Here is a 27321-nt window from a genome sequence, read left to right as displayed (position 1 = left end):
TATAAACATACATATATACATATTATGATAATCATATATAATATTTGCTTGTCTTGGTTTTCCAAATGTGAAACATACATTGTCAGATAAAAGTAATATTTTACATCAGCTAAAGAAAAATGTAACTTTTTTTTTCTTTTTGGTACTGGGGATTGAACCTGGGGACACTTTACCACTGAGCCACATCTCCAGCCCTTTTTATTTTTTATTTTGAGACAGGGTCTTGCTAATTTGCTTAGAGCCTTATTGAGTCACTGAGGCTGGCCTTGAACTCATGATCCTCCTGCTTCAGTCTCCTGAGTCACTGGGATTATAAGCATGGGCCACCACACCCAACAAGAACATGTAGCTCTTTTGGTAAACAATTGACATTTTTTTTTAAAAGAGAGAGCAAGAGAGAGAGATAGAGACAGAGAGAATTTTTAATATTTATTTTTTAGTTTTCGGCGGACACAACATCTTTGTTTGTATGTGGTGCTGAGGATCGAACCCGGGCCGCACGCATGCCAGGTGAGCGTGCTACCGCTTGAGCCACATCCCCAGCCCAACAATTGACATTTTAATTTAAAAATGTGTACTTATTTATTCTTTCAGTTGATGATAAGAAGCCTGTCAATTAATAGAAAGATGTTTCAGAGAGCTGGAGACTCAAGGGCTGGTGGAAATGGTGCTTCTGAATTTCCTTGATTCTGGGACCCATTGATGTGATCATGGATCCCTAGACTAATTTGGATAAAGATGAATGTCAGTGATTTTTTTTTTTTTTGGTGTGAATTTTAATAACCATTATTTTAAGCAAAAGAAAAGCCTTTGTTGATCACTGTGCGGGGACCTCATTGAGGGCAGGGCTGGCTGTGTGGGAGAGTGACCTACACAGCTGCATGGGGTGGGGACTTCAGAGGGCCCACACCGGGGTTCAAGCACTGGTTGCCTCTTACAGTTCTTTATACTTTCATCTTCGAATCTGTTTTGTAAGTGAAGCTCAGTGGGCCGATGGAGCTGCTCAGAGGGCTGGTGGACTTGTGCAGTCCTACCTGTCCAGGTTGGGTTATGGCTACCTGCTCCCTGTCACATGGTGCCCAGTCCCTCCCTCTCAACCCCACTCTGTGTGACTGTCCAGGGCAGTGGCTGATTGCAGCAGTGGGGAAGACTTGTGTCCCACTGTGGCTGTCTGCTCCTCATTGGGACATCTGAGCATGAGGGCCTGTGTACTTCACAGCTGCAAAACAGATGGTGAGCATCCTTGTCATGGCTGGCAGTGATGTGGGTGCATTCGGGGTGATTGGGTGGGGGCTTCTCATCCATCCTGGAATCACATTCCAGAAGTAGCCTGCAGCTGAGGAGCAATATGTTTGGGAACTACTATTTGTCTGGGTTAGGGCAAGAGTAGGCTGGGAAGGGAATATTGACTTCGGCAGCCCTGATGAGGTCTCTGCATTTTCACTTTGCCGTGAGTCTTGAAAATTTATGAAACCCCCTGTGTGTGAGGATAGTGCACATCCACAGACCCTATCCCTTTAAGGTCTGCTGTCACAACCTCTTGGACATCCTTTGTTTTGACCATAGCCCCTCTTGCGATAACTGTTTTGTAGCACCCAAGAACCTCCCGACAGCCTGTGTGCCACAGAATTCACCCGGGCCAGGTGCTTACCACATGCTTCTGTGAGTTCTGAAAATGGGTAGATGGGCAAGGTCACCCTGGGCCTTTGGCTCAGGACATGCCCCATGATATTTTGGGTCTAATGGTGTTTAGTTCCTCTACAGGGAACTATCACATACCTCAAAGCAGTTCTCAGCAGTAGCCAAGCCAATTAACACTTATAGACATTTAGACCTCAGGATGACAGCAGGTCTCAGCAGTGTGCTTACAAAAATCTGTTCTTATGGAGTAAGCTGCATGGTCTGTATTCATGAAGTGCTGATTAATGAATCTAGGTTACTCTGCTAATGGGGCATGACAGGATTCCAGTGCTGATCAGTATCTTTGATCAGTGGTGAGAATGAGGACTGATGACATGCAGATATGCCATGTGTGGGTGTCCTGGAGCTGGACAAGAGAGCAGAGATATGATCGATGCCACCATTAAGGTCTGTCAGTTTGAATGACAGGCTGTGTCACAAAGAACAAATTTGATAGGACATGCTTAGATTCAAAACTGCATGTGAAGAATGGAATCCTTGGGGGTTTTAACTGTCTGTAAATTGAATATAAACCAGCATGATGATGAAACTGTTTTAAAAAGTCTGTCTTGAAATGAGTTGGAAATGTGTGTGTACAAAAAAATCCTACATGTGAATGTTAATAGCAGCTTTATTCCTAATTGCCCCAAATTGGAAGCAACCAAGATGTTCTTCAACAGGTGAATGGCTAAATTTTAGTAACGTACAGTGGAATATTATTCAGTGATCAGTAGAAATGTGCCCTTGAGCCACACATGCAGAGGGATCATCAATGCATCCTGCTAAGTGAGAGAAGTCACTGGGAAAAAACTACACACTGTGTGATACCAACTATGTGTCGTTCAGGAAAAGGCCAAACTATGGAGACAATACCAAGACCAGTGGTTGTCAGGGGCTTAAGACAGGAGGAATGATAGTTGGAGCACAGGGGATTTCAGGGCAGTGAAGCTATTTTATATAACACTATAATGGTAGATACATGGCATTGTGCATTAGTCAAAATCCATAGAATATATGTCTCACAAAGAGAAGACTAATGTAAACTAGGAACTTAGTTGGGAATCCTGTTATCAGCAGTGGTTCATCAGATGTTACAAACGTACCATATAATAATGCAAGATATTAATAGAGGACACAGTATGTAGGGAAAAGGGTACATATGGGGTCTCTGTACTATCTATTTAATTTTTTTTACTGCTCTAAGATAACGTCTAATAATTAAATGTGAAGAAAGCTGTGAACTGATGGCACCCAGCCAAGCTTTTTCATGTGATAGTGGCAGACGTGGCAGAAGCCTGCACTCATTGGGAGGCATTTGACAGAGAGGTGAGAAGAGACTCTGGGCCAGGCTGCCTGCCTCACTACCCGGTCCTGCCTGTCCCTTGTCTTGCAGCTTGGGAAGGATTCCAAACCTCTCCTTGCTCATCTGTACATCGGGGATATTGGCAGTGCCTTCCTGGTGGCTTGTTTCAGGGGTAAAATGAGGAATACGTATATAAGCACCAGTGCCCACAGCAATAGAGCTGTTTGACTCACCTGGAGCTTGGTTCTATAGGCCAGGTCAAGTACCTGCAGGGGCAGAGGGCCAAAGATTTGGGGTGGATTTCCTAAGTCTGAGACTAAAGTCTCATTTGCTTTGTATACGCGGCTCCCCCATTGGACCTCGGGTCTCTTTGCCACCTGGCCAAATCCACCATCTTCAGGAAGTCAGAGTTTGGAGCCCTCCTCCACGGAGAGCTTCCTCTGACCTTGTGCAGTTGCCAGCGCTCTCTTCTGCTCTCGCGGCTTTCTGAACAGTCTGTGGTTCAGGGTGGTACTTTGCCTGTGTGTTTTCTCGGGCAGGCTGTGATTCAGCTGTCGGTGTATTCCCAGTGTTTGACACTCTTGTCAGTGGAGAGAAAGTGGTGACAGTAAAATACCACAGGAAACTGGATGCAGCAAGGCCTGTTGGTCTTCCTGGCTGAGCAGTGTTGAAGGAGAGCTGGGTGACTGCACCTCAGGGGTTCGCAGAGCAGATGAAAGTGTCTGAGCTCCATCCAGATGGGTGACTCTGTGGCAGCAATAGCGTTTCTCTGGATGGTGAGTCAGAGCTCCCATGTCCAGCTAGCAGGGATTTTTTTTTTAAATGTTCCATGTGACAGTTTTCATATAAAGATTAGTTCAAACCAATTCATTCAGTTACTTTTTAGAAAACAAAATTTATTAAAAAATAAATTTTTATTTCATAAAGTTCCAAATTCAAAACCCACATATTTTCTTTGAGCTCAATTTTAACTGACAAAACATTACTTTGTTTATAAATCTGGCAAATTTTATCAAGCAGTTTCAAGAGAATTTTAGGTGAATGATTGGTTTCAATACAAGTTAAGTAGTGCCCCTTTGGACATTTCAGACTGCATTTGTAGATTTTATATTTTCTTTTTTCTAATATTTATTTTTTAGTTGTAGTTGGACACAATAACTTTATTTTATTTATTTATACGTGGTGCTGAGGATTGAACCCAGGGCCTCACATGTGCTAGGTGAGTGCTCTACTGCTGAGCCACAACCCCAGCTCAGATTTTATATTTTCTATGTCCCTTTATAAGTACTTCATTATCAAAGATTACTAAGGTTGTCCCTAAAAGGGCTTAGGAGCCACTAGCCAAGATGGAACAGATTGAGGGTAAGGCTAATGCTACTGTTTATTGAAACCATGAATTTTCAGATTCTTAGTTCTTAAAAGCACTAATTTTAAAAAAGGAATGAAGAAACTGCCTAGTGTCCTTTGGAGGGTACTAGGAGATGCCTCATTGTCTTGAGGGGGGAAACCTGGTAAATAAAAGGAGTCAAGGCTTGATCCTATCTTTCTTATGAGCTTTGTCTTCGAGGCTAACCACACATCACCGAGGGGAAGTTCCTCTTTATGGCTGAGACCTGATATCTGGAGCAGGAATGAAGGACCATCACTCCCAAGTAGCCCCCAAGGAGTTAAATGCTAGGCAGTGACCCTTGTTGGCTGCTCATGTCATCAAAAATAGACCCCAGACACCCCAGTAGTAATACATGCCTCCTGATGTACACATACACCACCACCTGTTAGGGGGTTTTACAGGAAAAAGCAAAGAACCTAAATCTAATCCAGCCTCCATATCCAACCTCCAATTTTCAGGCTATACAAAAACACAGGAAAATATCAAACTAAGCCACAAGCATAAAAGGAACAGTTCCTAGAATCTGGAAGACTTTTAATTGGTCAAATGAGTGTTTCTTCCACAAAAAAATTCCAAGAATTAAAAAAGAGAAGATGCAGCAGGTCTAGAGAAAACAATAAACAAAACACCCATGGACCGATTTCAGTGTGTGACTTTTCAGATGCTGTTTCATTCTGTGTATATGTGTGTGTATACATGAGTGTGCAAAGATGAATGAGAAGATATGGACAGTGAGGATATTTGATGACGTTAAGAGTGAAACTATTTTTCAGGCCTGTTGTTCCCTCTGTTAAAAAGACCTTTATGGGGAGGGTAAATGCCAATATTTGCAGATTAAATTATATTCTATTTGGGAGTTACCTCAAATAATCTGGCTAGGGAGGGAGGGAGGAGCTTAGTGGGTGGGAAACTAGAAAAAACAAGATTGACCATGAATTGTTGAAATTGGGTTCATTATACTCTGGCCTTCTTTTTGTGTATGTTTGAAATTTACTCCAAATTTTTAAAAAAACAGCTTCAATTGTAACAGCTCAAGCCTTCCTTAATATTAGGTAGCTCCCCTAATACATGTAAGAAGACGCAAAGGATTTGACTCTACTTTGTGTACAACCAGAGATATGAAAAAGTGTGCTCTATATGTGTATAAATTATAATGCATTCTGTTGTCATATATAACAAATCAAAATTTAAGAATAAATAAATAAATTTTAAAAATATATTTTTAAAAATGTATTTAACTCATAAGTGTTTCTAAGATTGTAATTACAAATCACAGGTCTGAATTACTCCACTGTGTACTTTTAAAGTAGAACCATGAGACAAATCATCTCAAACAGTATTTGAAATTAAAATGCCAAATACAGATTTTTCTAAACACAATTCTTTTTTTTAAATATTAAATTGCATTTTTTTAAGAGAGGGAGGGAGAGAGAGAGAAAGAGAATATTTATTTCTTAGTTTTTTTCGGGGGACACAACATCTTTGTTTGTATGTGGTGCTGAGGATCGAACCTGGGCCGCACGCATGCCAGGCAAGCATGCTACCGCTTGAGCCACATCCCCAGTCCCACACAATTCTTTATCTCAAGATTTGTATCTCAAAACATTTTATACTTAATATTTGGGGCTGAAGGCGCTCACCTACCAAGTAAATAGCCAAGGAGCCTACAGTTTGGGCATCATTTTCCCAAGAAATTGTTGGTGTTGCCTTACCAGCAATGGAGGACTCTTAATGACCAGTAAGACCCTTGGCAGAGAGGCCAGCTGGGCCCTTACCCAGGACACAGAGGGGACATCCACGGTGGTTTTTTTTTTTTTTTTTTTTTGAGTTGCTATGTCAATGACCTCCCAATGAGGTCTAAGCTAGGTCTTAGGTTGAAATCCTGTCATTACCTAATTTTTTATTCCTGGAAATTTGGAACTTCCATTAAGAGAATAACTAATTGCTTTCACTTCTTCAGTTGATCTTGTGTTTCTTTCCTTCTTTCTTTCTTTCTTTTTCTTTTCTTTTTTTTAAAGACACTTAAATGGCTTTCTGGCTGGCTTAAAATACCTTTAAACTTAAGGGAACTTTTGTCTCTTCTAGGGCTTTACCTGACTCTACAAAGGGGACCATTCTAGTGACATTAATACTTGCAGGTTTCTTCGAATATGGTGTGAGCCTATCTGTGACTTGCAGCTCCTCAGTGGGTCACAGTCAGCAGTTAAACAGAGAGAGAGAACTGAGTGGAAGATATCAAAAGGCATTATAAGTTGTGAAGATGAATACTGTTTTTTCTGAGACTTTGGTTTCATTTGTTTTTCCATGTGAATAAATATCTTGCTGTGGATCACTGTCAACGATTTAAAAACTGCCACTTTAGTATATGATGTGGAAGAGCTGGGACAGCCTAGCATATGGATAACAGCAAGAGTTAATCATAAACTGCTGGTAAAGAGGTAGGCCCCAAAGAAACAGAGCCCAAAACACACCCTGGGCTTAAACCAACCTAAAAGCTGAAATCAGTCAGTCAAGCAAGCAACTATGCAGTGGCCCCTTAGTGGAAGGATACTTTTTTGTTGCTGAAGACACAGAAGTTGGCATGGTGGATAGTTTTTTGGTGTCCGTTCCTTCCCTCCATGCTCCGTATTCACCATTTATTGCCTTTTGGTAGCTCAGTGTTTGGTCTACTGTAGGTAATACATCCATATTTATCAGGTACAAATACTAGTAATTAAGACACCTGTTTCAGAGAATTGGGGAGGAGAATTTTTGTTTTAACAAGCTTTCCACGTAGCTAACCTGGTGGCAGTTGTAGACCATTATTTAGGAAGCATAGACCTAGTCCATCTGCTCATTCCCTGGCCCAGGTTACACATGCTGTTAGCATTTGAACCATGCTAAAAATTGGGTCGCTCCTCTTCTGGTGGAGGGCTTTACCTACAACTCCTGGCATCTCTTACCAAGTTCTCTAAAAACATTCCATGGCATTCTAGGAGGTGGCATGGATTCCATACTCCTCTCTACACCACCACATTCTTGCAAATGACTCATCATTTTATTTTCTTGCTGTATAGCTTTGGCTTTCTTTCTGTGGCCAGTAGCAGAAAGACCAAACATGGAGCAGCATATCATTCAGAACCCACCAGCATCTGTTGCCCTCCTGTCCCTTCTGTCTCTTCTCTCTCTCTTCCAATCTCCCAACTCTCTCCTTCTGCTTTCACCTCCTGCTGGGGCCACCCCAGGCTACCTGGGAAGCCACAGACAACTAACCTTCACCAACTCTGGTCTTCTGTTCATGTGTATCCACCAGGTGGAGCAGCCTCTATTTTTCTCTGAATAATATCCACCCTCCCAAACCAAGTTCAAGTGCCACTTTTATAAAATTCCTTGATGCATTTTGCTCTTTGTCCCTATTCTGTTACAGCCCCTAAGACTGCTGTGGACTTGTTTAACTTCACCCATTTTTTTTAAAAGAGAGAGTGAGAGAGGAGAGAGAGAGAGAGAGAGAGAGAGAGAGAGAGAGAGAGAGAGAGAATTTTTAATATTTATTTTTTAGTTCTCGGTGGACACAACATCTTTGTTGGTATGTGGTGCTGAGGATCGAACCCGGGCCGCACGCATGCCAGGCGAGCACGCTACCGCTTGAGCCACATCCCCAGCCCTTTCACCCATGTTTGATGGGAGAGTAAGCTCATAGAAGGCAGTTGTTACTGGAGTACCCAAAGGTTCCTTGGTTGAAGGCTTGATCCCTAGTGCAGCCATGTTCAAAGGTGGGGTTTGAGAGAGTGGATCCTGAGGGCTCTGACCTCATCAGTGGATTAACCTTTTGAGGAGTTAAAAATGTGAATGGACTCTAGGTGGAGGTGGAACAAAGTTGAGGGGGCAGGTTCCTGGGGACATATCCTTGAGGGCTGTATCTTGTCCCCGTCCCCTTCCTGGATGCCATGAGGGGACAACTATCCTCCACCATACACTTCTGCCATGATGTTCTCTCATCTCAGGCCCAAAGCTATGGAGCTGGCTAATCATGGACTGAGACCTCTGAAACAATGGGCCCAAACAAACTTCTCCTCCTTTACGTTGTTTTTCTCAGCTATTTTGTTCCAGCAACAAAAAGCGAACCGAGCATCATGCATGTGTCCTTCACTTCACTGTACACCCTTATCACCATTATTAGACATTTGTTGAATTGATTTTTGTATGAGTTCTGATGACACCAGTGTTAATATTAATGGGCAGCATGGCCATATAACTTGTGTGGAGTAGGAGCTTCAGCCTCCAGTCTCGGATGAAGGCTCGAGGCTGCTTGTGACTTCACTGTCATTCCTTTTCTTCTTAAGCCCAGCCAAAGACAGTCCTGCCAGGTTTGCGACCTGTTCATGGAAAACAATGTTTAGTTTGTTTTTCTTTGGAGACAAGGTGGACAAGGAGGCTGGAATCTTGAAGAGGAAGTATTAGCAAATCTGATCCTCAGTGCCATTTATAAGAGATGGGAGAAGGGGAACTCAGGGAAGTGATTAGGGCATAGACGAAAAACCTCAGAGAACTGTGAGACAGGGGTGTCCAGCCATCCTGTCTGCGGAACATCCTGCCTCTCGGGCTCTTCAGCCAGCACAAGAGTGCTTCAGGTCACTACGGAACGTACCTGCTGAGGGAGAAGCTTGTCACTGAGGGTCTTGCTGGCTCATTCCCAGGAGAGCAAATCTCCTTCCTGAATTAGAGGTGAGCGGAGAAAGCCCAGCGCAGGATACATGTGTATCAAGGGTGTTTATTTTGCTGGCTTTGGTTATTAAATAATTTTTGTGCAGTTACATCGGGTGGTTTTTGAAAAGCAAAATCATTATTGAATGCTTTTTTTTTTTTGATGTTTCGTGTTTTTGGACAGGCAGAAAACCTAATTCTGTTAAAAATGAGTTGAAAATCCTCACATTGAAATAATGATGTTTCTCTGTTACAGGTTCCTTGCATTGACTCCATGGAGAGTATATCATCTGATTTCAGTCATGATCCTTGGGCGTGTTATTATGCAAATAATAAAGGATATGGTTTTGTCTAGAACAAGAGGTAAGAACACTCAAGATTTAATTTTTATGGCATTTAATTCTCTCAACTCTGAATGTCTGATTCTTGTGAGGGCACACTAACCAATTATTCCTTTGATTATTCCTTTGAACAGGAAAAGCAATAGATTGTATAGGTATTGATTTTGCTATTTTCAATATAGTAATTTATGTAACTGATTCATAGCTTCAACTACTGCCTTTCCTATTGGCTCTAAGTGCCATTTCAAATACCACTTTGATATGTAAGTAGGCTGCAGTGAGGATAGCAGTTAAATATTTATTACATCCTACCTGATGAAACTGGTCCACTGGAAAATGGACACGTTTATATAAACATTTTTTCTGCCTCAATGAAGAAAAACAATTGAGGATTGAAAAGCAAACGATAGAGAAAATTTTAAATGAGTAAACAATCATGAAAAATGAATAAATTTCAAACATTAATTTTAAAAGTGAGAACTTACAGTATTTTAAATTTTGCTTAATGTATTTTTGAGTAGGTTAACTATATTATAAATCAAGCTGTCCATAGTTGGAGGATGCTCTTCCATGAGTGTTTGAGCTAGTTTTTTGTAAGTGGGCAAAAATCCCTCCTGGAAATAATTGAGTCCCATGAAGCCAAATGGAATAGATAGATTTGATCAAAATTAGCCTAGAGGAGATTGTAATCAGGCATTTAATTTAACTGACTATACCCCAACTGGAGACAGAGTTTTGGTTGAGACCCATGTAGACCAATGTGTTTAATAACTGCCCAGATGTCTCATCCTGGTGGAGATATTGAGGTCCTTTTTGCAGGAGGCATGTTCTGTTCCCTAACACCCACATGAGACCAAGAATGCACACAGTTACAGGTTTACCGTTGAGACATTCTGTGGATCTGCTTTAAATCTGGTTTACTTAACATCTTTCTTAAACTAAATCATTGTGAAAGCAATTTTTAGGAAGTTTGCTTTACATTAGTGTGTTTCCAGATTTGGAAGCAATTCCCTCTTGCCTAGCATCTTGGAAGGTGAACACATTTGTTTTTGTTCCGTTAATGTGTTTCATGAATCTGAAGATTTCGATTATACTCTTGTACACACACTTCCCTCTCTCCCTCTCTCTCCCTACCCCTTTCTCTCAGAGAGCAGGCACTGAACTGCCTCAGCTTCAACTTGAGAAGGTGCTCACTGATTCTTCCTGCTTGCCACACATGCACTGAGGTCACCTAGAGGCAGAGCATCTATTTCCTTGGTTTTGTGCAAGGCTTTGTTGGGTGGTCTACAGCAACTCCTTGTTTCTTAACCGTTTTCTCAAATAAACTTTTATAACATGCTCCCCCTCTAGAACCTCTGGGAGGGGAATCCTAGAAGTTACAGCCAGTTGCAAGTTTTTTCAGCAGCCATATTATCTTGGTAGACCCAGCTGATCCACGGAGGAAGCTGAGCATCTTGGTGCTTTGAGTTGTATGACAAATCTGGTCCTCATCTGGGCACAGGTTACAAAGAGTAGACAAACATGGAAGATTAAGACTTGATCTCTGTGTGAGTGGCCAAGTGTGAGAAAAGGGCAGTTAGGGAATCTTTCAGCTTCCATTCTGTGGACCTATGAAGATCTTAAGTTTCTAGTTTGACTTCCTGACTTGATGGGTTACACAAAGGCAGAAACTTCCTTCTCATGAATTATAGGAAAGCTGTACATCACAGAGATTCAGTTCTTTAAAATATTATGGAATTGAAAGAAGGCCAGCCTAAAGAGTCTAATTCTAGACTGGGTCACTCATTTCTAGCTGTAGAGAAGCCATATAACAGACTGTGTTAGTTTCCTGTTGCTGCTGTAACAAAATACCACCAACGTTGTGGCTCAAAACAAAGAAAGTTCTTCTCTCGCAGTTCTGGATGCCACTTGTCCAAGTTGGTATTGTTGAACCAAAATCAAGGAGTCAGAGATCTGGATGCCCTCTGGAGGCCTTAGTGAAGAATCTGGCCTTTCCTAGCTTCTGGTGGGTTCTATCTGTTATCTATCCTCCTCAGCCTGTCTCTACCAAGTGCACTTGTGATTGGATTGCTTTTGGCACCCACCCGGGTGGCAGGTGATCTGCTCATCTCACATTCCTTAACCCAACCACATCTGCAAGGCTCTCTTTCTATATGAAGCCACATTCCCAGATTCCAGGGATGAAGATTTGATATCTTCAGGACTGTGACTCGGCCTACTTTACCACCAGAACCTCTTTATCCTGCTAAATGGGGGAACCATCCTCACACCAGGGGGTTGTATGAGGGGCAGTTAAGAGCATGGAACAGAAGTACTTTTGGCACAGCGGCCTCTCCTCTGCTGGCTGACACAGATTCAGGATAGCATGGTGTCTGTTCACTGGCCAGTCAGTCTGGGTTGAGTGCCTTCTCTGCCAGGGCCTTGTGTAGGCGCTGGCTTCCAAGGGGATCCAGACACGCCAGGCTCCCTGCCCAAGCAGACCCCTTATGGTCTGCCTTGGGGGACCTGCCTTTGTCTCAGGCCTGTCTTTCTTTCAGGGTTTTTACTGGGTGACATTGCTTTGAATATAGCATTTCTCTGTAAGAAAGAAGAAAAAGGAAGATGGAATTCATTACTGTGCTTTCCCAAAGCTCCCCAGTCTGCGACTGAGAAACCCTGGTGGCTCCTCAGCCTCCTTTAGAGAGTCTTTAGGACAAAGACCCCATTGAGCTGGTGAATGGTTGGCTGAGCCTGTCGGTGGGGGCTTCCAGCACAGCGCACTGCCATGATGCCCAGTCCCAGGGAGGCACAGAATCGCTCCAAGTTGGATGCAGATGTGGTTCTGGTAGTTCCGTGGCTTCAGTCAGAGCCGTCAGCCACTCTTGGCAGATAGCTGGCTTGTGTCCACTACAGCACCGGGGAAGACTAGGCCGCAGGGCCGCCGGCAGCTCTGCTACTTCCCCCTCTCTTGGCTTCCCTGCTTCCCACATTTGTGACTGAAGATATTCACGAACTTAATATACTCCTCTCCCAGTTGTTATCTTCTTTAAACCCTCTGACCGAATTTTCAAGTGCCGTGTTATTACCTTGGTGCATGTTGCATAGCAGCTCTGGCTGGGAATTTTCTTGATGACTGAACATCTGCACCTAGTGACTAGTCCCCCATCACCTTCCCCCTAGGACCTGGCAACCACCTTTCTTTCTTTTTCAAAAATTTTTATTGGTGAGTCTTAATTATACAGATTGATGGGTTTTATCGTGGGATGTTTGTACATACATAAAAATGTAATTTGATCAATTACCATTCTATTGTCTGCTTCTGTGAGTTTGGGTACTCCTAGTTATTATGTTTGGTACCATCCTAGGTGCTTAATATGAAATAGAAAGCAGTTGGGATGGGGGAGCAGAGTTATCATCAAATGAATGAGCTTTTGTGAAACCTAAGGGAACCCACATCCTATTGTGAGTGGCTGGTCTGAGTAGGCCACTCTCTGCAGCAGATCTCTCTCATTTCTCTCTTTAACAGGCTCCTTGAGCACATGTGCCCTTGTGTTAACCCATCATTTCCGCTCTGGGGAATTCTTCTGTGCCATGGAGAACTCTTCTCCCATTCCTAAACTTGATCCTACCACATTTTTTTTTCTCCCTATTGCAGTAGAACCAGCCACTTCCACCCCAGGCTCTCTTTAAGATCTTTAGCTACAGCTCTGTAGATAGGAAGAGGGCTTAGCCAGTGTCCCCCTCACTCCCCAGGGCTACCAGTGTGAAGCATTTGCTACCACTATCCCTTTAGGCCTTCTCCCTTCTGCAAAATCTGGACTATCTGTTAATGCCACATTCTGAGCATTCTTGCTGCTATGGAATAGGGATATGTAGGTCTTGTAGTCCACTTAGATCTTCATGTACTTTCCATTGATTGTGGTTCTCTCTGGCTCAAATGTTGGCTGGATGGTCACCTGCTAGGTAGCCTCATCTTTGATCTTAGCCTTTGGAAGTACTGTATGTCCACCATTTATAAAGTCTGAAAGTCGGTTGCCACTGAACCCTCCACCTACCCTCCCTGGCTCCTTGCTCCTGCTGAGCTGGCTCAGGGACTCTTGATTTACTTTTCCTGCTCAGCCCCTTGCCTCTCATATACTGTCCCTCAGCCCCTTCTCTGCTCATTCCCCCAGTCCATGCTCAAAGACTGTAGAGATTCTGTCCTTGCTATTTTAAGTGTCCTTGTTCCCTTGTCCACCAACCGTACTTATTCCGCCAGGTTAAATAACAAAGACAAGCAAGCACTCTAGCATCCTGTACCACCGTCTGCCTTCCCGACTCTTAGCTGCAGAGTTGTTATGGAAATGTCATGTGTCAAGATGTGCTGATGTCTGTAGAATTGAGTCCATCCAGCTCCCAACTTTAGTTGGGACCTCACTATTGCTCACAATTGCCTGGGTTCTCTTGAGTTGTTGATTTGCTTTTATATGCCACTTAACTCCAAAGAGTTTGAAGGGACATAAAACATAATGCTGTTTACAAGAGGTCTATCAGAGGAGCAGAAGTCTAACAGAGTAACATTTCTGAGCAATAGGTTTATCCCCTTGCTTACAGGCAACCAAGGCAAAAAGGAAATCAGATTAATTGTGCAGTTCTCCCATGTAAGTACTAACCAGGCCTGACCCTGCTTAGCTTCTGATATCAGACAAGATGGGGCATGTTCAGGGTGGTAGGGCTGTAGACTTAATTGCACAGTTCTAGTGGTCTGAGGAAATGCCGAAAACAGTTTTGAGAAACTTTTTCCTGGAAGTCAGCTTATCACCTGGACCTTTGATAGGGGATTGTGAAGAACATAAGGACAACACCTTTGACCCTTTGTCTAATGGACCATGCAGAAATGTTCTCACGGCCATTTATTATTTTGAGTATAATATCAAGACTCAGTCACCAGGTGTGCTGGCACATGCCTATAGTCCCAGGGACTCTAAAGATGAAGCAGGAGAATCTCAAGTTTGAGACTAGCCTCAGCAATTTAGTGAGACTCTCACTCAAAAATTAAAAAAAAAAAAGTCTGGGAATAACTCAGTGATACAGCACCCCGGGTTCATTCTCTAGGGCTGCAAAAAACAAACAAACAAACAAACAAAAAATGAGCCACTGAAGACAGTCACTGGAGATTTTAAAAAGCAAATTATGTGCATGTCTATATACTTTCATTTGTGCCTAGACATAGGCTTATACCTAAAGAATGACTAGATATAAGATAGTTGTAACTTTGTGGATTAGTCTCTGTGTCCTCTATTCTGTACCATTGGTCCACCCGACTGTTTTGGTACCAGTACCATGCTGTTTTTGTTACTATTACTCTATAGTATAGTTTGAAATTTGGTATCACTAAACCTCCTGATTCACACTTCCTGCTTAGAAAAAACTGGAAATCCATATGCAACAAAATGAAATTGAATCCCTTTCTCTCACCATGCACAAAAGTTAACTCAAAATGGATCAAGGAGCTAGGAATCAAACCAGAGACTCTGCATCTAATAGAAGAAAAAGTTGGCCCTAATCTCCATCTTATGGGGTCAGGCTCCAAATTCCTTAATAAGACACCTATAGCACAAGAGTTAAAATCAAGAATCAACAAATGGGACATATTCAAACTAAGAAGTTTTTTCTCAGCAAGAGAAATAATAAGTGAGGTAAGTAGGGAGCCTACATCCTGGGAACAAATTTTTACCCCTCACACATCAGATAGAGTGCTAATCTCCAGAATATACAAAGAACTCAAAACGTTAAACAACAAAAAAACACATAAATAACCCAATCAACAAATGGGCCAAAGATCTAAACAGACACTTCACAGAGGAGAATATACAATCAATTAACAAGTACACAAAAAAATGCTCACCATCTCTAGCTATCAGAGAAATGCAAATTAAAACCACTCTAAGATACCATCTCACTCCAGTAAGAATGGCAGCCATTATGAAGTCAAACAATAAGTGCTGGCGAGGATGTGGGGAAAAGGGTACACTTGTACCTTTTTGCTGGTGGGACTACAAACTGGTGCAGCCAATTTGGAGGGCAGTATGGAGATTCCTTGGAAAGCTGGGAATGGAACCACCATTAGACCCAGATATTCCCTTTCTCGGACTATACCCAAAAGACCTAAAAAGAGCATACTACAGGGACACAGCTACATCAATGTTCATAGCAGCACAATTCACAATAGCTAGACTGTGGAACCAACCCAGATGCCCTTCAACAGATGAATGGATTAAAAAATGTGGCATTTATACACAATGGAATATTACACAGCATTAAAAAATAACAAAATCATGGCATTTTCAGGGAAATGGATGGCACTAGAGCAGATTATGCTAAGCGAAGTTAGCCAATCCCTAAAAAACAAATGCCGAATGTCTTCCCTGATATAAGGGAGGTGACTCAAAACAGAGTAGGAAGGAAGAGCATGAGAAGAAGGTCACCACGAAACAAGGAAAAGAGGAGGGAGGGAGAAGGGGAATTGCACGGAAGACGGAAGGAGACCCTCATGGGTTCACAAAATACATATATGATGGTGGGAGGGGGAAGGGAAGAAAAAAAAAGGAGAGAGAGAGAGATAAGTGTCACAGTAGAATGGGTAGAGAATAGTGAGGGGAGGGAAGGGGAGGGGGGGATAGGGAGGGCAGCAGAATACATCTGACACTAGGATTGCTGTATGTATACACATGGATGTATAACAATGTGATCCCGCAATCTGTGCACGTGGAAAAATGAGAATTCATACCCTATTTGAATCAAATGTATGATATGTCAAGATCACTGTATTGTCTTGAGCAACTAATAAAAAAAAAAAGAATGACTAGATAAAAATCTCCCTTTTCCAGTCACAGTTGTCTCATTTTGCCAGGATGGTGCCAAGACTCACCTTCAATGCCACCTCTATTATTCATGCTCCCTGGAGCAGCCACATAATCTCTCCCGCCGACCCTCATGGTTACTCCTCCTCTTGTGCGGTTCCTGCTCTGCCTCTCTGGGTTCACATTTACTGGAGCACACATTTGGTCTGCCACATTGGACAGTGAAGCCCCCGAGGCAGGGGCTGTGCGTGCTGGAGCATTCCATCCCTCAGGGCACCGACTCAACTGTTTTGCATGTAGTAGGATTCCACTAACTTTTTTTGTGAATTAACTGCCTGAATTAGTCGTGGCACCAGCAGTATACCTCATAAGATCTGATAGTTTGCAGCGCTTAAAGATCTCAAGGTTCCACTTGACATATCTTGTAATATTTTTAAGTTGGGAAATGCCTCAGGAGAGCGCCGCTTGGTTAAGTCTCTCATTTTCCTCTCCCTCTTGCAGGTGCACAGTTGTGGAGAAGCCTCAGCGAAAGGTAGGAGACTTTCTTTCAATGATATGACTAGTGGAGGGGAGGGTGCAGGGGAGGGGGACGGAGCTGCCTGGACGTGGCTTTGACATCATATTTTTAGTGACGGGGGGATCTAAGTCCTATAGTAATTTACAGGAGTGGAAAAATAAAAATACAGTGAAACTGAGAACAAGATAAAACTGGGACTCATTTAGGAAATGGTTCACATTTTGTCTTAATATTGGGCAACATGTGTGGGGAGTGCATCGTGCATGGGGGTTTGGAAGTGAAGGGAGGGACGCATTTCACTTTGGACTTCCTTTGAGGCTTCATTTTTGGGGTGTGGACAGTGCTGCAGTGGTGGGGATGGAGAACTCTGCTGGAATGTTCCCGAGGGTTAGACATGCTGTCCATCTAGAGGACTTTGGAGTGGTGGAGAAGATGGGGAGGGGTGAGCAGCTGGCAGGTGAAGTGCAGAGAAAACTGAGCAGCCGCTGACCACTCGCCTGCCACGGCCAGACCTCGGCCCAGTTCATTTGGCATCATCTGCTGGTAGCAGGAAGGGCCTGCTCCAGTGGACGAGGACAGGGTTGCTGCAGGTGATGAGGGTTCACTTCACCCCTTAGACACATGGGAAGCAGGAAACTGAGGACAGTGTGAGGATCAGTCTGCAGGGAAAGGAATGTGTGTAGGGATTGGTTTTTTAAAAAAACCTTCTGCCTTAAAATACATATTTGTATGACTTAGAAAGGATGGTTGGGGTACTGGCCTTGTGTCAAGTGGACGTCATGAACTGGGTGTGTGAAAAGGACGACAAAATAATGTCACGAAAACTCCTACACAAATCATTGCCTTTGCCAGGCGCAGGCCCCATTGCTGACATCTGGCTTCAGCATGGTGATGGGTTTCAGGTCATGAAGCAGAGCCGTGTGCTCTGATGGACCTGAGTCTCTGCCTTGTTCAGGGTTCCTTAGTTCTTACCTAATGCTGCTTTGTGGTTCCAGCGTCCCACGCGGGACATCACGCTGGGCTAGCGGTTCTGTCTCCTCAGGCTCTTCTGGGCCATGATAGCTTTCAGCCTTTCCTTATTTTTGCTGATCTTGATGTTTTTGAGGAGCACTGGTCAGGTACACCATAGGAGGCCTGTTGTGGTTTAGATGTGAGGTTCTCCGCAAAGCCCACGTGGGAGACAATGCAAGAAGGCTTAGAGGCGAAATGACTGGGTCATGCAAGTTTTAACCTGATCAGTAAATTAGTCACCTGATGGGATTAACTGGGTAGTAAGCAGGCAGGTAGGGTGTGGCTGGAGGAGATGATTTCTGGGGGTGTGCCTTTAGGGTTTATATTTTGTCCCTGACAAGTGGAGCTGTTTGTCTCTCTCTGCTTCTTGGTGTCATCTCCTGAGTCCCTTCCTCCCCCACCCCCTTCTGCCATGATGTTCTTCCTGGTCTCTGACCCACAGCAATGGAGCCGGCCATCTGTGGACTGAGACCCCTGAAACCCTGAGTCCCAAGTAAACTTTTCCTCCTCTAAAATTGTTCCTGTCTTTTGGTCACAGCAGCAAAAGAGCTGCCTAACACGAGGCCCCTCTGGAAACCTGTCTGCTGTGTTTCTCGTGGCTGGACTGGGGTGACATGTTTGGGAGGAGCATGGAAGCCAGGGGCCATTTTCATCACACCGTGACAAGGGGACACGCTGTCAGCAGGAGCAGGACTTGACTTTAGCCTGACTGCCTGGCTGAGTCATGGTGCAGCTGCCTCCGGCTGGTTCTCTGTGAAGCAGGAGAATCTATCTGGGAAGTGAAGGTTAGATCAGAAGGTGGCAGAGAGAACACAGCCAGGGAGCAGAATCTGAGTTGTAAGGACAGTCCACGGAGGTAGCTCTGGGCACACCCTGCCTCCCCAGCCTGGCCCCAGGGCCTGCTCCTAGTCTCGCCCCCCCCCCCCCATGAATGCATGAATGTGCTGGGCTGTCCTGGGTCTTTATCTTAGGCTCTCTGTACCTGGGTTTTCCCATTCATCAGATGGCAGAACTGAGGCTTGTTCTCTAGTTGTGGTTGGGAGAAGGTTAGACCAGGTGAGCTGCTTGAATTCAGGATAAAAAAAAATAAAAACAAAAAACCCTGGGGCTGGGGCTGTAGCTCAGTGGCAGAGCACTTGCTTACCCTGTGTGAGGCACTGAGTTGAATCCTTAGTACCACATAATAAGCAAACAAAATAAAGACATTCTGTCCATCTACAACTACAACAAGATTAAAAAACAAACAACAAAAGCCTGTGATTTTCTGATGCAAAATCCTTTCAGATTCACGTTTACTCAGTTTGACCAGTGTCATCCCTTGATATGATTTGAACGTGTCCCTTAAAGTTCATGTGTCAGAAACCTAATCCCCAGTGCAACAGTGTTAGGTGCTGGGACCTCACTGGAGGAGGTCATGAGGCCCCCACCTCAAGAATGGCCCTATGCAGCTAATAAAGGGCTTGAGGCTGCAGGTTCCTCCTCTTCCTCTTCTTTACCATATAATGACACAGCACGAAGCCCTCACAGGATGCAGCCCCTCGTCTGGTGAATGCTTCCCAACCTCTGGAACTATGAGAAATAAATCTCTGTTCTTTATAAATAACCCAGCCTTCGGTATTCTGTTATAGTAGCACAAAAGGGCCCCTGATATCTCTCCTTCTTTCTTGGAGTCCTTGCCATCCACACTCCTTCTGAACACACGTACAGCTTGTGTTAAGAATCTTTACTGTGTGTGTTCTTTTAATAGAGAAGCCATTTTATTATTTGATAATGATTTGGAAAAAAAAATAGTAATGAGCACAACAGGACCACAGGACTCACTCTACTACCAGTTAGGTTTGGTCATAGAGAAATAACTCCTTTTTCTGTGTCCTTTGTTAGACAGATAATGTTTTGCTCCTTAGGGAGGGTGCTCAGGCATGACAAAGGAAATAGCCTTTTAGGAAGGGTCTCATTCACTGTCCCCTAGGTGTTTTTATCCTGTTCCCACCCTTGAGGCTACTGATCTTGCCAAGGCCCACTCCTCTCCTGGCCTCAGTTAGGAGGAAAGTAAGATTCAGTCATCTCAGATGTCCTGCCCAGATGTCAGTGTCTATGAAGGCCTATTTGCGGGTCTGTACATCTCTTCCATATTGTTGTCTTCATGTTTTTCTGCGGTCAGTGACTCTCAAACTGATTTAATTTATCCTGGAATGAAACTTGTCTGTATCTGTCCTCTGTAGTCTACAACCTGAAATACCATTCTCCCCGTTGGAGGTGTGAAATTAAAATGTTTGTGCCTTGAATTGCTTTGAGGGTGATTCGGTTTGTTGTGTACAGGGATCCTTAGCATCTGGCCCTGGGGAGAGCTTATGTTTTTAACAGTGAAGAAGTAAGGATAGAACACACAGCAGCTGATCAGCAGATCCTTTGCAGCAGAGGGAGGCGCTGCTGTGCTCTTGGGGACTGTGTGGGGCCAGGGTCTTTTCACTTCCCATCTGGGATGCCCATCGGGACCGTCACCCTCACCTCACTGGCAGTAGCTGGGAATCCCCCTGCGCCCATGGGCCCAACAGCTGAGGCTCTCAGTCCAGACAGCAGGGCCTGTCCTGCCTCTTTCCAGCACTGCACTGGATCAATTTCAGCTGGTGCTGGACCGTAGAGTAAGTCAGGCCTTCTGCCCCTGTGCTTTCCGTTGCAGTAGGAGCATTTAAGGAGCGTGAGTTGCATTAATTTCAGTTTGAAAAGTGGATCCGAGCACTGCACTCACCTTTCAGTGCCATTATAAAGCTTTTTGAATTAAAAAGAAACTTCTTCCTCCCTTCTTCTCTGCAGTCCCGAGACTTGTCCTTTCACAGAGTGTTATGTATTCTTTGGGAAAATGTGCTTTCATCATCATTTAAACTAACCTTAAAATATTCAGGAAGGTGGTGACAGCTCCTGCCCAGGAAACAGCTCTTCTGGACACTTGGGGGTATCTGCAAAGTTCTCCATGTTTCACTGAACTAATACATAGTACTCAAGCCAGGGTTGATTTCCAGTGGTCTCATCAACAATAAAAATCGGATGATTTTAATCAGATGCCATTCACAAGTCAGACTATGTACACGGAAAACTCATTTGTCAAAATGTAGCTGTCAGTGGGTGTGTCCTGAGAAGGGCTCCTGCGTGGCCTCCTTCTTCCCCAGGCACTACCGCTAGGATCTGAGCAGGATCTAGTCAGAGCCATCTGTCAGATGAACCAAATCAACATCTTTTATGGTTCATTCCTAGCACTGACTTGAAACTTGGTTCACACTATCATAGTAGCTTTTTCTTTCTGCATGAAACTACGGCAATTGATTGAAAAATCATCTGTTTGAGAGAAAACAAGAGTGTTACCTTGTCCCGCATGTGTGTCTTCTAAAAATGTAAAATTGCCTTCAGCGTGGCCAGGTACTTCTCAGTAAGTATGAGTTATAAAGAAACATCTTCACTTATATATAACAATCATTCAAAATGTCTCTACTAGTTCTTTAATAGTTTGTTCATTGTCACCCAGATTAAGAGATGGGTTGTTTTCATCTTAATTTTTTTTTTTTTTTTTGATACCAGGGATTGAACCCAGGGGCACTTTACCTCTGAGCCACATCTCCAGCTGTTTTAGTCAGCTTTTTCTCTGCTGTGATTAAAAGACTCGACCAGAACAATTGTAGAGGAGAAAAAGTTTATTTGAGGGTTCATGGTTTCAGAGGTCTCAGTCCATAGACAGCCAGCTCCATTCCTCAGGGCTCAAGGATGAGGCAAGACAACATGGTGGAAAAGTGTGGCCAAGGGAAGCAGCTCACATTGATGATAAGGAAACAGAGATAGGGATTCTACTTGCCATCAGGTGATTAATTCACTGATTGGGTTTAAGGCTCTCATAACCCAATCATTTCTCCTCTAAACCTTCTTGCATTATAACACACATGAACTTTTGGGGGACACCTCACATCCAAATCATAACACCAGCCCTTTTTAATATTTTATTTAGAAAGAGGTCTTGCTGAGTTGCTTGAGGCTTTCCTTGAATTTGAGATCCTCCTATACCTCAGCCTCCTGAGCTGCTGGGATTACAGGCATGCATCTCCATACCTGGCATAAATCTTACCTTATTGTTTAGTACCAATTTACAAAAAAAAAGTTTTCTTTGTGGCAATGAAATATGAAATTTCAAAATTATGGCCGAGAGCTGTGGCATTTTCTCACAGATATTCTAGGTATCCAGATGCTGCTAACAGCATGCTATCTGCAAGAAGAGGGTGGTGACCTTCCAATAGTGCAGATGGTGACTGGTGTTTGGTGGCCTCCCCTTGACTGGACTCTTGAGAGCAGAGTACAGAATTAACAGGGTAGGTCTGTCTGGGGCCAAAGGTCCAGTGAGAGAGCCATCAGCCTTTTACTCTGGTGGGGTTGAATCGCAGGAGTTCCTCCCAGCTCTCTCACTCCCAGTCACTCTCTCCCTGTGTTCTCAGAGTAGCAGTATGTGGCCCAGTTCTGGGAATGAAAGGCCCTTTTGTCTGGTGGGCTTCACCCTAACTGCCAGCCAAGCATCCCGGTGCTTGTGGATTTGGAAGGGCAGAGAGAGAGGATCCAGGAATCATTGGATGTAAAATCCAAGTCCTGGTGTTGTCCCAGCTGCCTAGGCCCCCGGGCAGATTGGAGCCATTGAGTCAGAGGTGCCTAGGACATCAAATCCCAAGGTCAGCATTATACCACCATCACAAGGGACAGCCATCTAGCCTTCACCAAATTGTCTCCTCTGAGAAGTGGAGCTTAGAACGCTGTTTTACATTTCGTCATCTCATCATTCGTATCAGAACCGTATAACAGGCTGGCTGATCTGGGTTCCCACGCAGAGTTGATAGCCTGAGAGCTTCACTCCCTTTCGTGTTAGTACAACAATAGTTCTGACTCTCAAGTGTTGAAAACTATAGAATTTAGAGTTTTAATTTTTCTCATGTGACTTAAAGTCCCCTTGTAACTTGCACATTGTAGGCCTGGACCTTGAACCTTGCTAGTAAGCATAGTGTGGGAAAGCTCTAGGTTTTAGTTTTATGGTTGGTGACCTATAAAGAGGGAGTCACATCTCCATGAGTTTTTTTTTTTTTTTAAAGAGAGAGAGAGAGAGAGAGAGAGAGAATTTTTTAATATTTATTTTTCAGTTTTTGGTGGACACAACATTTTTATTTTATTTTTGTGTGGTGCTAAGGATCGAACCCAGCACCCCGCGCATGCCAGGCGAGCGTGCTACCGCTTGAGCCACATCCCCAGCCCTCTCCATGAGTTTTAAAAGGAAATCTTGTAGTAAAGTAAGCCAAATTTGATTGGGTTAAGTAGAAAAAAAAAAGAAGAAGAAGAAGAAAAAGAAAAAAGAAATAGCCAGTGACCTTTGGGATTCTCTGGCCACGGGCATAAGCACATTGTGCCTGATCTGTCTCTGGCTGGGGATGCCTGGGGAGCCCAGGAGCTCAGCACCACTTTGAAAGTCCATCCCTGTCAAAATAAAAGCTAGAATAGGCCTTTCATTCCTTTTTTAAAAAATAATAATTGAGCACAATTCTGTAGTCATCTATTGTACAAGGGAGAGTCAAAGCCCTTTTCTTTCTTCCTTACAAAAGAAGGGACCCATTCATCAGCACACAACAAACCCTTAGCAGGGCTGCAGGGATTGGGCTGCAGAGTTCCCCATCCAGATTCTGATCTGTTGCGTTCATTTTTTCAAGTTGCACTTTGAAAATGAGACCTGTTGAAGACAAGTGTGAAACAAGAGACCAGATTTTAAAGCTGCTTTGGAGGAAACTGATATGGAGAGTTATACTAATTATCTCTCATTATCAATGATGTATCTCCATAAAAAATTAACAGGTTTTTTAAAATGTTTCATGCCAGACACTTAAGGCCCATACTTTTCCCTCGGAATCTGTCAGACCAAAGTCAGCACCTCCCTAGGATGGAAGTTCAAGGAAAGAGCCCGCTAGAAGTTGATGTGGATGTTCACTATGGCAATGATTTATTTCTTGAGGCATTAAAAATAAAGGGACCCAGGAGTAGTGGTCCATGCCTATAATCATAGTGGCTCAGGAGGCTGAGGCAGGAGGATCCCAGGTTCAAAGCAAGTTAGCAAGGCCTTAAGCAACCTAGTGAGACCTTGTCTCAAAATAAAAAATGAAAGGGCTGCAGATGTGGCTCAGTGGTTAATCACCCACCCCTGGGTTCAATTCCTGGTACCAATGAAATAAGTAAATAAATAAATTGATAGATGGACAGATGGATGGATGGATGGATGGATGGATGGATGGAAACAGAAGGTGTATTTTGTATCCCACCTGCTGTGTTGGCAAGGCGTAAGTTCTTACCCTCGTGGCTGGCTGCATATTCCCTTCACAAGTAATACATTCCCCTTAATATAAACAGATTGATGGAGCCAAACATTGGCAGAAGACAAGGGGCACAATAAGATTTTTGAGCAAAGCCCTGAGGGAGGGAGATTGAGAATAATGTCTGGGTGAAGAGAATCAAGGCAGAGGGAGTCTTAGGTGCAAGGGCCCTGAGGTAGGAGCCCCGTGTGAGAGGATTATTGTTTTACACCAGGAGGTTTAGTTTTTCACTATTATAGTTATGCGCTGGAAGCAGTGGAATATTATGTTTCCAGTGAAGACCACCATATAAAAGATGTTTAGGGATATGAAAAATCATCTTTCATTGCTAATTTTTATTAAAGATTATAGATTTAAAGTAAGCACAGTGAAGTACCTGGCACAACTCTAAGCTGGTAGCTACGTCCACCCATGGAATGTTAAGTGGTTTGAATTGTTTTGGTCCTTGATCCTCATTACATTTTTTTCCCTTTAACTGCACATGCCTTTATCAAGAAGGGAAGCAAAAGAACTTGGAGAGTGGGGAGTGTCCCAGCAGTCTGGTGGCTATGGGGAGGTGACACTGGGCTGCAGCATGGCCCAGGGATTTAGCTTGCCTTCGTGCCCAAGGGCTGTGGCTCCTGTGCTGCCGTCCAGAAACGGCTCTGGTTCAAGGAGGAGGCTGGCACTGCCCAGTCATTGGAAACAAAGATGGGGCCCAGGTCCAGAGAAGGAGACAGGGCAAGGAAGTAAGCGCCATTACAGGTGGGGCCAGCCAGCCCCGCGCTTGACACACAGCCCACAGCACCAGGATCAGGAAAGCCGAGTTGTTCCACAGTCAGGTGGAGTCCCCAGGAGTGGCGAGTCTCAGGTACAGGTGATGGGTCCAAAGGCATGTGCTCCTGATCTTAGGTATACAACTGAGAATGTTTCAAGTCAATATTTAGAAACTGTGTGTCATCCACAGTCAGATGCACACCTCGACCCCACGCTCCAAACCGTAGTCTTTGGAAAGTTCAAACAGGAATGAATCTGAGAGGACGTGGGGTCCTGTCTTGACAGCCTTTCCCCGGTGTGTCTAGGCTGGTCTGTCTGCCTAGACACACCCCTTAGTTAGAGTTTAATGATTGTGTTTGTTGAATCTACACAACACACACACACACAAGCTAAAAACACCATAATCAAGTGAAGATGTATGAAGCACAACCCTGAATTTTTGTATTCTTCCTTCCTTTGCTTTTAAAAAGATCTACATTTACATATATATTTAATATATATGTGTATATATGTAATATTTGTAATTATAAACTTTTATGTAAATATTTTACATATATTTATAGTTTATATTTAATTATATATAGGGATTTTAATTACATATACACATAAATAAAATTTTTGGTTTGAGGTGTATAAAAATGGTACCATATTTGCATACTCTTGTAGGACTAATGTCTTATGACATTTTCTAAGATTAATCATGTTGCTGTATATAGCTGTGGTTCATTTATTTTTTCTGCTTTATAATATTCCATCATGTGATTATAGCACGATGTATTTATCCACTCTGCTTTTGTTGGGCTTGACGTTTTGTTTGTTTTCTAATCACACTGTCCATTGTTTCCGTGGTTTCTGAGTTCACTCTGTGACAGTACCAAAGATCAATACAAGGAAAAGAGTAAATTCCTGGTGCTTGAGGTGAACAGTTTCCAAAGCAAGAGTGCTATACGTTTGAAAGGTTGTGTAAAATCTACACCCATTAGAAACATTTCAGGCGTCCCCGCAAATTTTGCTTGTGTCTTTAGACAGAGCAAGCCCAGCAGTTCGGGAGCTGGCTGCCACTAGGGGGAGTGGGAGAGGCAGGCAGTCTCAGCCGTCAGAAGGTGGCCACTGAACAGATGCAGCAGCTTGGCCCCCGAGTGGTGGTGGACTTGCACTGCACATTTTAGGAGGGCAAGAACCTTACTATTGCTCCGGTTACAAGAAGAAATCCAATTAAAGGCTACTTCCTCTCTGTGGCACAGAGATGCATGGATAATAAATCTTAGTGAAATAGGGGGAGTGAAAAAATAGGGAATAAGAGAAGTGATAGGATCCATCATTGGAGAAAAAGAAAGATGGTGAGGGAGGAAATTCACAAACGAATGGCATAAATCAGTGACAAAGGGCTGTGCGCCCTAGTTGAGAAATGACCTAACGATTTTCGAGGCTCATAAGAACTCAATGCCACTTTGAGTGCCGGACCCTTTTACTGCTCGTTGTTGTCCAGGGACTTATAAAGTCTTTTGAGAGTTGTTTATTGTGTATTCTCAAAAATCTTTCCTTCCACCCTTGGTCCTTGACTTAGTGTTTTTCTCTCTTGGAAAAATGAATGAAACTTCATGGATTTCTCCCCCTCCCACCCCCAACTCTAACCTGAAATCATGATTCCCAGAAAATAGCTTTATTTGTATGTGGTTAGATGGAGAGAGGATGTATTGGTGATTCTGTTAAATATCGACAGCAAAGGTCTTTCCTTGTTGGAAAAGCTTACAGGTCTATCGTCTGAAGCAGCATATTTTTAGGAATTTGGGGGTTTTAGAGTAGACTTGGTAAATACCCTCCTTCTCCACCAAACAGGTCCATATTCTGACTCCCAGACCCTGTGAATCTGTTACTTTAAATGGCAAAATGGGCCTTGCAGATGTGTAAGCTAAGGATCTTGAGGTGGGGAGATGATCCAGGGTTATCTAGGTGACCCAACACTGCCCCACCAGTCCTTGTGAGAGGGAAGGAGAGGGCTGGGGGTGTGGCTGTGTGGAACAACACTTGTGTAGCCTGCACAAGGCCCTGGGTAAGGGAAGTAGATCAAAGGGGAGAGAAGATACTCGGCTGCAGGCTTGGAAGATGGAGGAAGGGATGCACAGACTGAGGAATGCAGGTGGCCTGCAGAAGCTGGAAGAGGCAAGGACATAGACGACCCAGAGCATCTAGAGGACCCAGAGACTACAGCAGGACAATGAGGAGAGACACGAGTGGAGTTTTAAGTCATCAAATCTGTGACCATTTGTTACAGCAGCAATAGGAGACGAATATATTCTTTTTTAAAAAAAATATTTTTTAATTGTTGATGGACCTTTATTTTATTTATTTTTATGTGGTGCTGAGAATTGAACCCAGTGCCTCACACGTGCTAGGCAAGCGCCCTACCACTGAGCTACAGCCCCAGCCCTGATATAA

General features: G+C 43.6%; 1 protein-coding gene across 1 annotated transcript in view; it reads left to right on the top strand.

Moving 5' to 3' along the window:
* Window positions 1–27321, top strand: part of RETREG1 (reticulophagy regulator 1) — a 143179-nt gene that overhangs the window by 32164 nt on the left and 83694 nt on the right. The window contains exons 2-3 of the mRNA XM_081292731.1: window positions 9313–9419; window positions 16720–16750. Coding sequence (XP_081148857.1) covers window positions 9313–9419; window positions 16720–16750 — 138 coding nt within the window. The remainder of the gene's footprint in view (window positions 1–9312; window positions 9420–16719; window positions 16751–27321) is intronic.

This window comes from Spermophilus citellus, assembly GCF_964194105.1.
Source record: "Spermophilus citellus genome assembly, chromosome: 1".
Taxonomy (NCBI): domain Eukaryota; kingdom Metazoa; phylum Chordata; class Mammalia; order Rodentia; family Sciuridae; genus Spermophilus; species Spermophilus citellus.
Note: the sequence above shows the minus strand (reverse complement) of the source record. Positions and strands in the feature narration are given on the sequence as shown.